This window comes from Frankliniella occidentalis, unplaced genomic scaffold (assembly GCF_000697945.3).
Source record: "Frankliniella occidentalis isolate FOCC.00 unplaced genomic scaffold, Focc_3.1 Scaffold398, whole genome shotgun sequence".
Classification (NCBI taxonomy): Eukaryota; Metazoa; Arthropoda; class Insecta; order Thysanoptera; family Thripidae; genus Frankliniella; species Frankliniella occidentalis.
This window is the reverse complement of record NW_026267520.1, coordinates 156045-169732: the sequence shown is the minus strand read 5'-3', so window position 1 is coordinate 169732 and position 13688 is coordinate 156045. Positions and strand designations below refer to the sequence as shown.

Here is a 13688-nt window from a genome sequence, read left to right as displayed (position 1 = left end):
GGGGGGGGGGCATTAAGGCACTCTAAAATCAGTTCGACGATTTGCCTTTATTTTTCACACAAGAAAGCTATGCATGAGATCACAAAATAGAACATTCAATAGAAAGTATTGTATGACATGTAGGCCTGTAAAATTTAGTTTTAAAGCCTTGAAACATCGAAGGTATAGAGATGTGTCTCGACACTTGGGATTACTGTGATGTTGGTAGGATTAAAAGTCTGGGGTCTACAACTTATTTCAATTTCCATTGAACGGAATAGCATGCGAAACTCTATGTATGTATTTATGTAGGTATGTAAGTATGTGTATATCTATGTGCATTATGCAGAATAGTTACAGAACAGACCTTTAAATTAATTAAGGATAGATGCAAAATATTACAATGTAAGTGATGACTGCGATAGTAGGATGATAAACACGACTAGATGGATATTCATTAGGCATACAGGCAATCTGACAATCCTATTCACTAATTTTTTGATAAATTAGAACCTGACAAGATATTTTCCATAAATAATCAAATTGTTGAGAAACTACAAATACTGACTTGTATTACATTCAATAAAAACAAATTGAAGGGCCCAAGACTCAAAGTAGATCACATTTATCACAGGGAAGAGGACAATCTAGGTTTCAATCTGTAACAATACAGTAGTTGCATTGTGACAGGGTTCACAAAAAGATCATGGTGCACTAAAATTATTTAAATGTGATTTGATGATTAAGTGAAGGAAAAACAAAGGATTCAGCTTAAATGCATAGGACATAAGATCTTTCTTACCAATCTATGAAAACAAATACTTAAAAGATGCCTTTGGTAGTTGCACGGTTAAATAAAGTATACAAAAGACAAGATAATTAAAAATACTGGGATGAGAAAACATTGTTTACAAATGTAAAATATAATGATTTTCTTGTGTTCTCTAACATAACAAAGAAAGTTTCAGTAATTTGAGTCCAGCAAGTTGTTTGACCACACATCAAAAATAATGTTGATTCCTCCAAGAGAAGACATTAGAAAATAGCAGTGCCTACATAATTTTTAGTCTGCAGCATGTGTGTTCCTCTGACTAAGAAATACTCAATAGGATACAGAACATCAAAATAAATGTGGCAAATAGATGTTGGGCGAGAGTATCACAGATAAGAGGACAGTCTTCATAAAATAGAGGAAAGGGAGGAAATTTATGACTTTAAGTACTAAAGATCTGTACACAAGGAACCTGGTACCAGACTAAGTTGTTAATGCAGATGCATCATTACGCTTTTGCATCAATAGAACCTTAGACATTAGCAGCCTAGGGAAAAACACACACTAAAATGGAAATACGGATATTGCTTTAGCCGAGTCTAGTGATATATTGTGGATTAGTTAAAGTGTAATAACTGTGAATAAACATGCGATAAAAATTTGCTGCAACACTTGCCTCTAATACTATAAAGAAAGAAAGCATCGAGATCATAAATTATTAAGATTCAGTGCAATAAATACATGTGTGGAAAGAAACACAGAAAATTTTTTCATGAATTACAAGAGTTTGTAAAGACAAATATTTACAAACTGCAAGTGACTCCAAAATATTGTGCTCCTTATTTAAAGCTTTTTACCCACAAACTTTTCAGTATCAGGTACTGAAAAGTGGTAAGAATGGAATCAAAATAAAAGAATTGAGGAGAAGATTTCGCTCTCGGGATAGAAACATGGGACAGAAAGTGTATTTTCTCCTCCACCTATCCCAGAAATCCACAAGATCACAATAACCTGGTAATTGTCTATACTATATTATTAAAAACTACTGATTGACCAAAATCTTATCAAACTAATATTTTGAGAAAAAAATCAAATCAATAGTCGGGAAGTTGGTTTAACAGTAAATTGCATCACATTAATATGAAGGTTACCCTTTAGATTACAAAAAAATACTGATAGATATACTATAATTCTAGTAACTAGCTTTTGCCTAGAATTAAGAGAACAAAATAGAGAAGGTAAAACTCATCCTTCTATTTTTTCTGACACTTTGTGTATTGCAATGTTGAAAAGCCAATGAGAAGAGCCTGGCTAATTCACAAAATAACCTGCCCTATGATCCAATTTTCATCTTGCAAGAGAAATCAAGTGCAAGCATAGTGCAGTGGATAATAATATGTCATATTCTACCGCAGTAATATGAACATAATTTAGATGAGAAAAATGTCTAATACACTTTCCATCATAACTTTCAACTCCTTGGGAATTTTTATCAGTCCCATCAGTCTCGGTCTTGGTTTGCACACAGGAACCACAATAGATACTGTACTGTGAATTAGATCAGTACTGCATTGTAGATCACTAGGTCAGATTAATGCACAGAATATCACACTAGAATTAATCTTAAAATTATTTTTCTATAAGTTGTATGAGTACACACACAATTAAACTGTTAATGTTTGTGAAAGAAGTCTACAAACTAGTAACAATCCTGTTAAGAATAGTAATCAAAATCAGATTAAAATTGGACCACTAGCTTGCAGGATGATACAGGATCATCAACATGATTTGGTCAATATTGCTATAAATCATAATCAGAGGTCAGCTGTAAGTTATTAACTTAACTTAGAGGTTGGCCCATACTTTTTCTTACATCTGAAAATATTATATTACCCAAGTAAAGTAACAATTTAAAATAGGATGAAATGTTTAAGAGACCTGTCTTAAGAATAAGATGATCCACAAATGAAATGTGCTTTTTTACAAAACTCTTTTGCATCACAATTCAGTAGTAGTTCTTACATCCATCTGTATCACTTTGACCGTAAGAAGTACAATAAATTAAAATATTATGAATACCTTCATAATTGTCACCACAAAGTCATATTATTAAAACATCAGCGATCCATAATTACAGTACCCTTGCAATGTATTGCTCCAGATAATTCCCCAACTGAGCACCAAATTCACAACCATGTACTCAAGGAACGAACAGTGAAAAAGAATTGAATAAATTATGAACACCAGTTGCTTCATGGATTTAAAATCAACTTCCTTCAATACAGGTTCATTAACGAACGTAGGCAAGTAAATAATACTGCACAACACTGTCAAGAAAACCAACAATTATGAAACAACAAGTTGCCTTTATTGTTATAGGTAGGCATTCCAATGCCAATGTACTGTATTGCTTTGATTGTGTTTTATTGCACAATTCAAGTATTGCCTTTATTTGACATTTCATTTGTCAAAAACTACTTTTTAATACTCTGAAAAATGAACAGTTATTTGTTCTGATGAAATAAAAGGGAATGTTGTGTAGGCTGTCACAACTTAAAGAGACAAGGATGGTGCTAAACAATAAAATATGTTCTCTTAAGTAGTAAGATCCCTCACAGCCTGCAAGATCCTTTTAACATGCCCAACTTTGGTCACCCCTAATTCTTTTAGATCTCTTCGTGCCAATGTGAGAAGTTCTTTGCCACGAATATCATGTACTGTAAATGAATCAATATATTCACCAAGCTGCAGTGATTCAAGCCATGATGCCACTTCTGATGTGCCCCATGTAGCTACATCTGCGGCAGTTTGGCGACTGCGTTCTCCGTGGGTGGTACGCTCTCCTCTTCTAAACCGAAGCCAGAAGAGTCCTCTTGCTTTTCCTTTCCTTTCACCCTATAGACACAAGAAAACACAAGTATAACAATTTTTTCTCTTGAAGAGCAAGTATCACAAAAAACTGACCAATACTCATACCTCTCCAGGTGGTAGTTGATGTAGAGTAACACAGCCATCATCTATGTTGCATTTTCGCAATTCTACTTCCATATTTGCTAGAGCCGAGCTAAGTTGTCCCTCAAGATCCTCTCGCAACCGCTACAAAAATTAATAAAATTTGTAAGAATAGAATATTTTTAATTAAAATTTCAAACCAACAGGATATTGTACTATGAGGCTGATAATATATTGGTTTCCATTACCAGTTGATGAGCTTTCTCTCTGAGAAGTTGGCAGGATTCTTCATGTAATTGTCTAGCACTGGCAACCAGCCCTGTTACTGCAGGGCGCAACTCAGTCTAAATTGTAAAAAGAAAGTGGTTATTGTCAAAACTCACTTTTGTGTGAAAATCATTGGACATTTAAATGTAACAACAAACATCAAAATCGTGCACTTACGCCTGCCAAAAGTTTTCCTCCCGGATGAACATTTTCCAAATTGTCGTGAGTCTTAGCAGCTAAATCATAGAGGTCAGCTTCAATAGATGGGTGACGAATTGTCAGCAATTTAACACATCTGCAAGATAACATAAGCTAAGTATCAACCTGAGAGAAAAAAATCATCAAATTTATGGCACTTTCTTATCCTTGAGACAGACGCACCTCACTAGGGTGGTTGATGCATCAATGAACCCAAGAAGCAAGGCAAGTTCTTCTTCATTGAATGGAGCAAGCCGATCATGAGGAGTTAACCCAGTGGTTGGATGAGGCATATGTGAGCGTTGTTTTTCTTCCCAGGCTCTTAGAGATTTCTCCAATGCACTATTGCGACAGAGCATTTGCATTCTATTTTTATGGATTATACGTATCATGCCAGGGGGTTGCACCCATGCTTCACCATCAACTTGAATAGGAACCCCTTCATCTCCTAAAAGTATACCAAATAATGAGATTTCAAAATAGATTTTGAGAACACCAAACATTTGACTCATCTTGAATCTTACCAAGTATATTAATTTGGACAGTTTGACATTGTGCTATCCTGTGATGCTGGAGGTTAATGAGACGAGAAGCTGCCATTTGCATGGATCCGAAAACAGCAACAACCTCCAAAACTCGATCATCAAAACTTGGAGCTAAAAATACATCATCTTCTTTGGATCCTCCCCAGAAGTTTGTTCCACCCATAAAGCTAAAATTTAAATTTAAAAAAAATCAATGAATAATTAATGTAGGGTTGTGGTTGTTAATAGATTAGATTAATTCCTAAAAATATCTCAACAAAGGAATGAAAGAACACACCTTGGGATATTTAAAATCACAATGCCTTGCAATGAAGGCAGAGGTATTTTTTGTCCATCACATTCCAATTGAACCCTTTGATCCAAATTTTTGTAAGTTTTCTGAAAACACAGAATATCTTATAAGTAAAATAACAATCCCTTTCTATGCTGTTCAAAACTAAATTATTTAGAATTTACCTGTAGCCACTCTTTGCTGCCTAGCACACCATACCAAATGTAATTCTTTGCTCTAGATCTGCACTTTTCAGGGTGTTCTTCCCTTTTGTGGTGGAAGTCAAGGGATATTTTTGCATCAATTCCAATACCAAAATAATTGTTCATAACACACCTTTCAAAGAATCCCTCTCTATAAAAATGAAATAGGATTTTATTATGGCATACTTTAACTATACTTAAGCAAAATAAGTGTTGGTAAATGTAACTGGTTGCTTACAACAAGGTTTCATCTGGATCCATCAAAGGAGATGCAGCAGCACAGAGGGCATCAGCATTTGCCAGAAGAGCCTTGCTAATCATTCCAGCACTGCTGACATCTAGAATTACAAAGGAAAAATAATGTTTAGATTATAAATTCATGTGTGCTAAAATTGGAAAGCATTAAAGTATAAACCAAAACATACTTGGCCACATGGGGAGTCTAACTAATGGGTTGATAATTGGCAACTTCTTTGCTTTTGGTACTGTCCCAGTCTCTCCGGCACCAACAGTTCCGATTGCACCAGTCTTGGCGGATACAGATGCCATAAGATCAATACTGACTTGCAGATCCCTTTCTACTGAGCTACGGAGGCGATCACGGAACGGCTGTCTGGGGCCTGGAGTGGAATCATCTTGAGATAAGGACCGATCTCCAGATTCTGTTGGTACTTTGAGGAGGCTACCGCTGGAAATTCGTCGGCTAGCAGCTGGCGAACAGCGCCACAGTTGTTGTGGTGAGGCTGTTTAAGTAGACAAAGAGCAAAAAAATAAATCTCTGGAAAACTAAACTTTGAGCGGTGATTTAATTTAGGAGTAAAGTACAGACCTTTACCACCAGCGCTATCGCAGCTATATCGGCGGTACGGGTTGTCGTCAAGTGACTGATGCTTATCCTCCTCAGATTGTGTAGGAGATGGAGGATCAACAACAACACTTATCACTGGATGAGGAAATCCCCTCTCCTTCGCTCTTCTTATGGGGCTAAGCATCTGTTTAAAAAGAAATTGCAAAATAATTATTGTGAAAAAGAATTAAACACAATGCATGAGTTCTCAGACATATTTCATATTTTAGAAAACTGTACCCTTTCTTTCTCTTGATACATAGCTGAAGATGCTGCTATACTTTTACGTTGCAGATGATAAGGGGAAAGTATATGTAAGGTACTCCCACCGCCACTTCCACTTGTGTCGCTATCGTGGCCAGTTGTCAAATTGTTATTTGATCCTTGTATGTGAATCTGAATTTGATCATTTTCGGGATAGAAACACCCTGTACTACTTCCTGTGGTACTTGCTGCAGAAGATGGTGGAGTAGGAGTAGGACCACCTCCTAAGCTGTGACTGCGGTTGTATCGTCCTGCCTCAGGTACATTAAGACTTGACAGCAAGCTGTGAATACCATCTCCTGTTTCAGGTTCAGTCTTTTTGTCCTCTGGAGAGGGATCCCGGGAATATACTTTGAAACCCTGCAAGCAAAAAGTATGACAATAAAATTCTAGGTACACAAATTGAAATGGTAATTTGTGTAATTAAGGAATAAGTATTTGTCTATTACCTTCAAATAGGGATCCATCTCATCAGATAGGTTCCCAATGCTAGATGCAGGAAGAAGTTCATCTTCAAAGTTTTCATCAATATTAAGTACAGGAACATCTAGTCTGTTTTCTTGAATTTGCTCACAGATGTGAACTTTGGTTTTATGGCGAGCTTCTGGTCTTCTTGTTGCTATGTGACGACATTTAATGGAGCGCCTCGCAATGTCATTACCTTCAACAAAATGAGCTAATGTGCACTTAGCAGCTGGATCTGTTCCATCTTCTGTGTACTGCGCATGCCCACTCAATCCAATAGCAAACCGGACATCATCCTCAGATTCATTCTCCTCCCCTGAAGTAACGAATGGATCAGTACAATCACCATACTCTGATCCATCAATTCCAACAAGTTGTTTTGCAGCATTGTGCAGAGGGGGACACTGAAATTTCACAGAGGAGTCCTTGATTGAGTTCTCCATGCCTATTGGTATTTTAATAGAACCTTCTGCACTTTCTTCAGATGTCTCTGAGGAATCAATATGTTTGATGTCTGCAATTTCACTACCTTCCAGGGCCAAGCATCTCCAAACAGGATCTTCACCACTATCTACACTGTGACGGCCTCTGTTAGGGCGCTTACATTTTTCAAACTTCACTGAATTTACTTCTTTATCAGTTGTAGTACCATCAGTGCTAAATCCACCAAAGCTAAACCTGCGATTCGGATCATCAACAACCTGAAGAAAACTATCTTCAGCACCAGCTCTTCGGACCTTGTTGGTACAAATTGCTTCTGAACTCAATTCTGGCAGTATTGGAAGTCTGTTGGGTTCTACTCTACTGTGCAAATCAGCATTTCTTCCTGGATTGTTTTCAATCACCCCAAGGGCCTTTCTTTTTGGGTCTAGAACTTCCTGCTTGGACTCTTCGCCATCCGGTGGCTGGAGGGAACTCCTGTGGCTGAGTGTACCAAAACAATCTGATACACTGAAAACAAAGGGGTCAATATAACAATAATAGAAAACAACTATTGATAGCAGTAATGATAATGGAGAAGGACTCACCTTTCAACAGACATAGCTGAGCTTCGCCTTCTGTCAGCAAATTCCTTTGGAACAGGGATTGGTAATAAATCTTCACCCCCAGAGTCCCTCCTCAGGTCAGGAAGGGGTGACAATGTTGCCAGACGAGAACCTAACAGTGCGGGTGATGGACAGCGACTGCCATCAGAGCTCGAGCCTGAGTCCAGTCCATGATTCACTTTTAAGGTATCCATGGCTGGTTTTGATGCCTGCTTATTATGGTCGTCTACAGCCTGCTCAGTAGCTTCCACTAGTTTTCGTACAGCTTTTTTGAGACTATTAGCTCTCAACAGAAGTTGCTGACGTTTGTTTGCATCCAGCTGTAAATAAACATTTATTAGTAATGGTTCACAATAATTAATGATTCAGAGAGATTTATTATTAAAAATGTTACTTGAAGTTGGTGATTTCCTTGGTTCTTCTCTGATTTCTCTAAAGACGCCTTCTCATCATCATGCAAACAAGGCTCATCATCTTCAAATTCAGGGTGAAGAAAATTGAGCTCTTCCTGGCCCAGAGTATGCAGAAGCTGGTCCAATTTCTCCGGGACAACCTTACATTGCTGACCAAAATCCCTCTCCGCTTTACCCAGGCTCGGTTCCGTGAGTTGCAGGGCATAGCACTTCAGTCTATCACAAACAGACCTGCGGAAGAATAGCGATGGTTATATCAAGAGGGTCGATCACTAGCCCTACGCATGCGTGAGTGTGCGTGTGTCACACACAAATCAAACAAAAATTACGATTTTTTTTTAGTGGGATCCTTTTCAACGGCACTATACAGGGTTGTAAAATAAAGCGTTTGAAAGCCCGTGATAAATAGATACCAGTGGATAATATTTTTCGCCGTGGTTTGCCAACTATAGCGTCTGGAAAGCTTCAAATCAATCGGGGCCTCAATTACAGCGCCGGAAGATGCGTACCCCACTCATGACGTAAATAGTGGACGCACGCGTATGGTGCTCAGGGTACTCACTGCGCAGAGCTGATGATGACGGGGATGTCGTCTGACTGGAGGATCTTGGAGGCGTGGTAAGTGAATGAGTCGTCGTATGCAGCCATGACCGACGAGGACATGGGGGGAGAGACCTGCGTGGTGAACTGCAAGTTACCGGTCCCAATCGATATGTTCCGTTCGAACGCCATGATGCTCCACCGGTCGAGCATCTTGGTGCAGGCCTTCTCGTACTGCTCCAGCAGCTGGGGTAGCATGGTCTCGTCGTCGCAGGAGGAGCCCCAGCCGAGGACTCTGGCCAGGTCATTGCCCGTCCCTAAGGGCAGCACGCCCACTTGGCACTGTTTCTGTGAGAGAGGGGGAGAAAAGAACCATGCATAAAACTGCCGTCAATTCAGGCGCCCAGCAGAGCCAAGCAAGATAGCACGACGACACACGACACCCACATGCATGTTGAGGCGGTCGATCTCGGACAGGACCCAGCCCACCGACCCGTCCCCGCTGCAGATCAGGATGCGGAAGGGGTCGAAGTGCCGAAAAAGACGGAGGCTGCGTGACAATCAAATCAAAACCAAGACTTAAAAAAACAAAACAAAAAAAACTAAAAAATAACTATTATTTAAAAGATAAACCGATGGAAAGTGAAAACAAACACCAATTTTATGTAGCAGAGGAATGGTTGCAATAGGGTGGATGAGAGAACCACTGTAAATCGTCAATACAAAATAGCTGGTGGCAGACTCGCGCCGCGCACTCTCGTAAATGTACTGTGTCGTCTGTGTCGTATGCACGCGTGCGGGTGGGTTGCCCACGCGCACGGGGCCATAAGGTGCAGCGAGGATAGGCAAAGGCAAACCCGCCCGCGCCCGTGCATGCGGCACAGTACGACAACGAAAGTGCACGGCGCGAATCAGCCATCTGGTATATTGTACATTTACAAATATATATTTTTTTCAGAGTGGACACTCACCCCAGGCCTGGGCCGGTGCCGATGAGGTCAAACACCTGCGCCGGGTTGAGGAGCTGCTTGAAGCGTCGCAGGAAGCGGACGCCCTGGTTGTCGCCCGACTTGGAGTTGACGAACACGAGCAGGGGCGAGCAGCCCTGCGGACGCACCGCCTCCCAGGCCTCGTCCGTCCCTGCGGGAGAGACGGAAAACAAAACATTTCCTTGTATCATCTTTATGACGCCGAAAGCGAATCTCACTTCTAGTTTGGCTGGCGGGCGCTTCCCCAGCCCAGACGACGTAAACAAGTCCCTGGGCGGGGCGGGTGCGACCGACAGAGCAGTGCGTCTCCGCCCCGCCCCGCCCGACATCTTGATTGTTTGCTCCTCAGTCGGCAGCGAGGGGATGTTCGCCCCTCTCCCCCCATTCCGCGCCGTGGTCACGTCGCGTCTCATGTAGCGGAAAGGAGAAATATGAGAGAGCGAGAGAGCGAGTGCGCGAGACGGCGGCGGAGCACGGGAGAGAGTGAGAGTGAGTGAGAGCGAGAGAGCCATGCCGCTGCGCTGACCCCGATATAAATCCGGCGGCGGCGGCGTGGCGTGGCGTAGCGCCGAGGCGCCTCGTCCCCAACCGTGTCCACACATTTCTCATGCTCAAGAAAAGAAGAACCGGGAGGAAAAAAATAATAAAAATAATAAAAAGGACAGCGCCGTATCTCGCGCAGAGAGAGGCAAGTTGAGGGGGGTGTTTGAACCCGAGAACGACGTGGCGGAGCGAAAGAGAAATAGGGGGTAAGATGAGAGGGGAGGAGGGGGGGGGAGACTAAATGCAGGAAATGGAATCAAGGGTCCGCGTAGATGACATCAAAAGCGAAGAGAACAGCGCAGGAGAAGAGAAGAGGAAGCCGCCACGCTGCCGGCCGAGCCGAGCGCCGAGCGCCTTTGGTGCGCTTGAGCGCCTGTCCGCAGCAGCGCGGGCAGGCCCGTGGAGCACGCGCGCTCGCCGGGCCGGCCTACCCCCCGGGCTGACCAGGTGCCTCGCGCCGAGCGGAGCGGCGGGGAGCGGGGCTCTCCCCCCGGCCACTCTCACGCGAGTGGGGAGAGCGGCCGGAGAGCGGCCCGAGAGGGAAGACCAGACGCACCCACCCCGCGCGAGTGGAAGCTCTTGGAAGCGGAAACGACGGATGACAGGAGAAGAGAGAAAAAAATGCCGAGGAGAGGGACGGACAAATGGGGCGCTCTGGGAAAATGCGGCGCGATCTGTACCGTCTCTGCCGTCCGTCCGTCCGTCTCAGCCTCTGTGTCGCTCATTCGCGCGCTTCGTTTCATCGACACAGAAAGATGGACATTCCGTGTGACGGGGGACGGATGGGCGGTCCGACCGTCCTTGCGATGGGACACGGATACGTGTGACGAGACAGGCCCGGCGAGGTGGACGGGGAGGGGAAAAGGGGGAGTCCTACTCTGATGTTGCAAGAAGAGTGTGACGAAAATTCCACGCTCGTCCTGTACTCTTGCACACACTGTGAAAAATAGTTGTAGGTTTTACGGGAGAAATTTTTCTTGAAACGTGTCGTTAAATAACAATTCAAAATTGTAAAACTACAAGCACTATGTATCGACTTGGAAGTCGTTGACAAGCAAGTTTTAAGAGTCAAAAATTTACAACATGAGTTTGTAAATATTAATTACAAAATATATCGTAAATTAACGACGACATTTTTCGCAGTGCAAGGGTGGGAAAACTCCCACGCTTATGACTATTAATTATGGAGAGAAACAGACCAAATTGAACACACTTGCAAGTTTTTAACTTGCGGTGTTGTGTTGTACACTCATTGAAACCCAGGAAAACAGTATCTCAAACACTCCGTTATTAACTGAGCAGTGTACACTGTTAATAATACTGTAAGGAAGTACAGTTTGCCTACGGTCCTTCCTGTATATTTTATGTACGGGCCGGACCATAAAGATATGGACCGTAAGTCAAGTGCTGTATTTCCCAAAAAGATGGATTGCGAAATCCTAGGGAGTGGACCGTAATCCAAAATTACAGTCGCGCACCTGTTAACAAATTGACATGGCGCACTGAGGACATTTCCTGTAGTTTTTTCTAACAGTGCAATTTCACCATTTGTGCAGCACGCAAACCGATATGCTTTAAAAAAGTTATACACGCTACGTGACGTGCTGTTGGTGATTCGCATGTGATATGGGTCGCATGGATTGCCATCATGGACAGAGCAATATTCATAGCCTTGTCAGATGCGATTTGAGCGTTTTGACCAGGATCGAACAGGAAAAAAGAAGAAGAAGAAAACAGCACACGCTGAACATGCCGCGCGACAACAACGGCCAAAGCGCAACCACACCGCGCCATCGACAGGGGGTTTGCGATAGTATTCATACAAAATCTTGCCATAAATAATGGTTTGCGATTCCCATTTATTCATCGCTCGCAAGATACGACAGCTCGCTTAAAGCGATCGGACTCTTTGTATAAGTTTACAAGGAAAACACGGAACAAAACAATGTTTGCTTTTTGGTGAGAAAAGGAAAAATTTGAGGAACTCCCATATTTAAGGGAAACTCCTCAGATCTCGCCTCAAATCTCGAGGAACCTATTCAAAAAATGAGGAGAAATCCCATATTTTTTTAATGGGACTTCCTCGAAATCAGAAGAGCTCTCAAGGAACCAAGGGAGCTCGTCAAAGTTTCCTCCTTTTCCCTAAAAAAATCAGACATTGTTTTTAGCGTGATTGCTTTGTAAGATTTTAAGAGTGCAAAATTGTCAGACGGTGGTGACGATAGGGAGTAAAAAAAAAGTCAGAGAGAACACGGGTTCCGGTCGTAAGGAGGCGCGGGTCGAGGCGGGTAGTGGCGTGGCGTGGCGCGGTGGGGTTGACGGATGGGACGTCACTGGACGACGGATGGGGGGGGACGTCGCCCGATATTGTCTCGGGCTGATCGGGAGATGAGCCGAGGTGGTGGGAGGGGTCATGACAAGCAAGACGCGCGGACGGAAAGGTCACAACGATCAGCGAGCCGATCGGACAGGGAGAGGGAGCGGGAGAGAGAGGGACAAAGACATGAGAAAACAAAAAGAATCCTTTACGGACGCGTCCAGCGAGCGTGGGGTTTAGTGTCCGCCTCTAAATTGCAAAAATAATAATAATACTTGCAGTTGGAAATGTTCCAACGCACCAAAATTGTGGTAAAACCACTAAGACAAAAAGAAAATAGCAAGATTTTTCGACACTTGCATATCGACATACTTTCTTCACTACACGGAAAAAAAGTTCTTCGGTTGTTGTAACTAAATTGGTGTTCAGTCACAACGACTAGACGTTTCGACGTGATGGCTGAGCTTTTAAAGTCCAAACGTCTAAACTTTAGACGTTCCATCCAAACGTATCGGATCATACGTACAATAGAACGTCCTATGGTTCAGGAGGCACTGGAGCACCATTTTAGTTGCAACTTTTTCGGTCGTGGTGAACAAACACACTTGTCTCGGAGTAAATTAAGAAACGTATATAAGGTTACTCACCGACGCTGTGCAGCGCCGTGGGCGGCAAGGTGCTTATCTTGGCCGGGCCCAGCGGGCAGCGCTCCCGGTAGGCGGGGCGGCACGCGGCGTGCACGCACGCGCGGCACCACAGGCAGCGCCAGTCCAGCAGGCGCAGCACCGACCCGCACGTCTTGTCGCAGACGGTGCACTTGGCGGACACGGGCAGGTTGCCCTCCACCCACTGGTGGGGCATGACGATGTTCTGCGGCGGGAGGAGGAGGAGGCAGACGTCAGCGACACACAGCAGAGAGCGGGGCACGCGGAGATTGATGGCTTTTCGATATGGACTGGGATTCAGATTCAGATTCAGATTCGCACCAGCAAGCAGAAGATCGCGGCGCCGCAGAGTTGCGAGGAAAATTATTCCCCGAGAGACCCGAGGGAGAAGACACACACTGAGGGAGGGAGG

General features: G+C 43.1%; 1 protein-coding gene across 1 annotated transcript in view; it reads right to left on the bottom strand.

Moving 5' to 3' along the window:
• Positions 1-28: 28 nt before the first annotated feature.
• LOC113206358 (diacylglycerol kinase eta-like) overlaps positions 29-13688 on the bottom strand; it is a 17582-nt gene continuing 3922 nt past the window's right edge. The window contains exons 2-20 of the mRNA XM_052274484.1: positions 13259-13566; positions 9734-9902; positions 9210-9312; positions 8785-9110; positions 8204-8453; positions 7792-8129; positions 6748-7714; positions 6275-6658; positions 6017-6179; positions 5613-5930; positions 5426-5525; positions 5170-5338; positions 4991-5091; positions 4693-4880; positions 4352-4616; positions 4148-4265; positions 3952-4047; positions 3728-3847; positions 29-3646 (exon numbers count right to left, since the gene is read on the bottom strand). Coding sequence (XP_052130444.1) covers positions 3347-3646; positions 3728-3847; positions 3952-4047; positions 4148-4265; positions 4352-4616; positions 4693-4880; positions 4991-5091; positions 5170-5338; positions 5426-5525; positions 5613-5930; positions 6017-6179; positions 6275-6658; positions 6748-7714; positions 7792-8129; positions 8204-8453; positions 8785-9110; positions 9210-9312; positions 9734-9902; positions 13259-13566 — 4783 coding nt within the window. The 3' untranslated portion in view covers positions 29-3346. The remainder of the gene's footprint in view (positions 3647-3727; positions 3848-3951; positions 4048-4147; positions 4266-4351; positions 4617-4692; positions 4881-4990; positions 5092-5169; positions 5339-5425; positions 5526-5612; positions 5931-6016; positions 6180-6274; positions 6659-6747; positions 7715-7791; positions 8130-8203; positions 8454-8784; positions 9111-9209; positions 9313-9733; positions 9903-13258; positions 13567-13688) is intronic.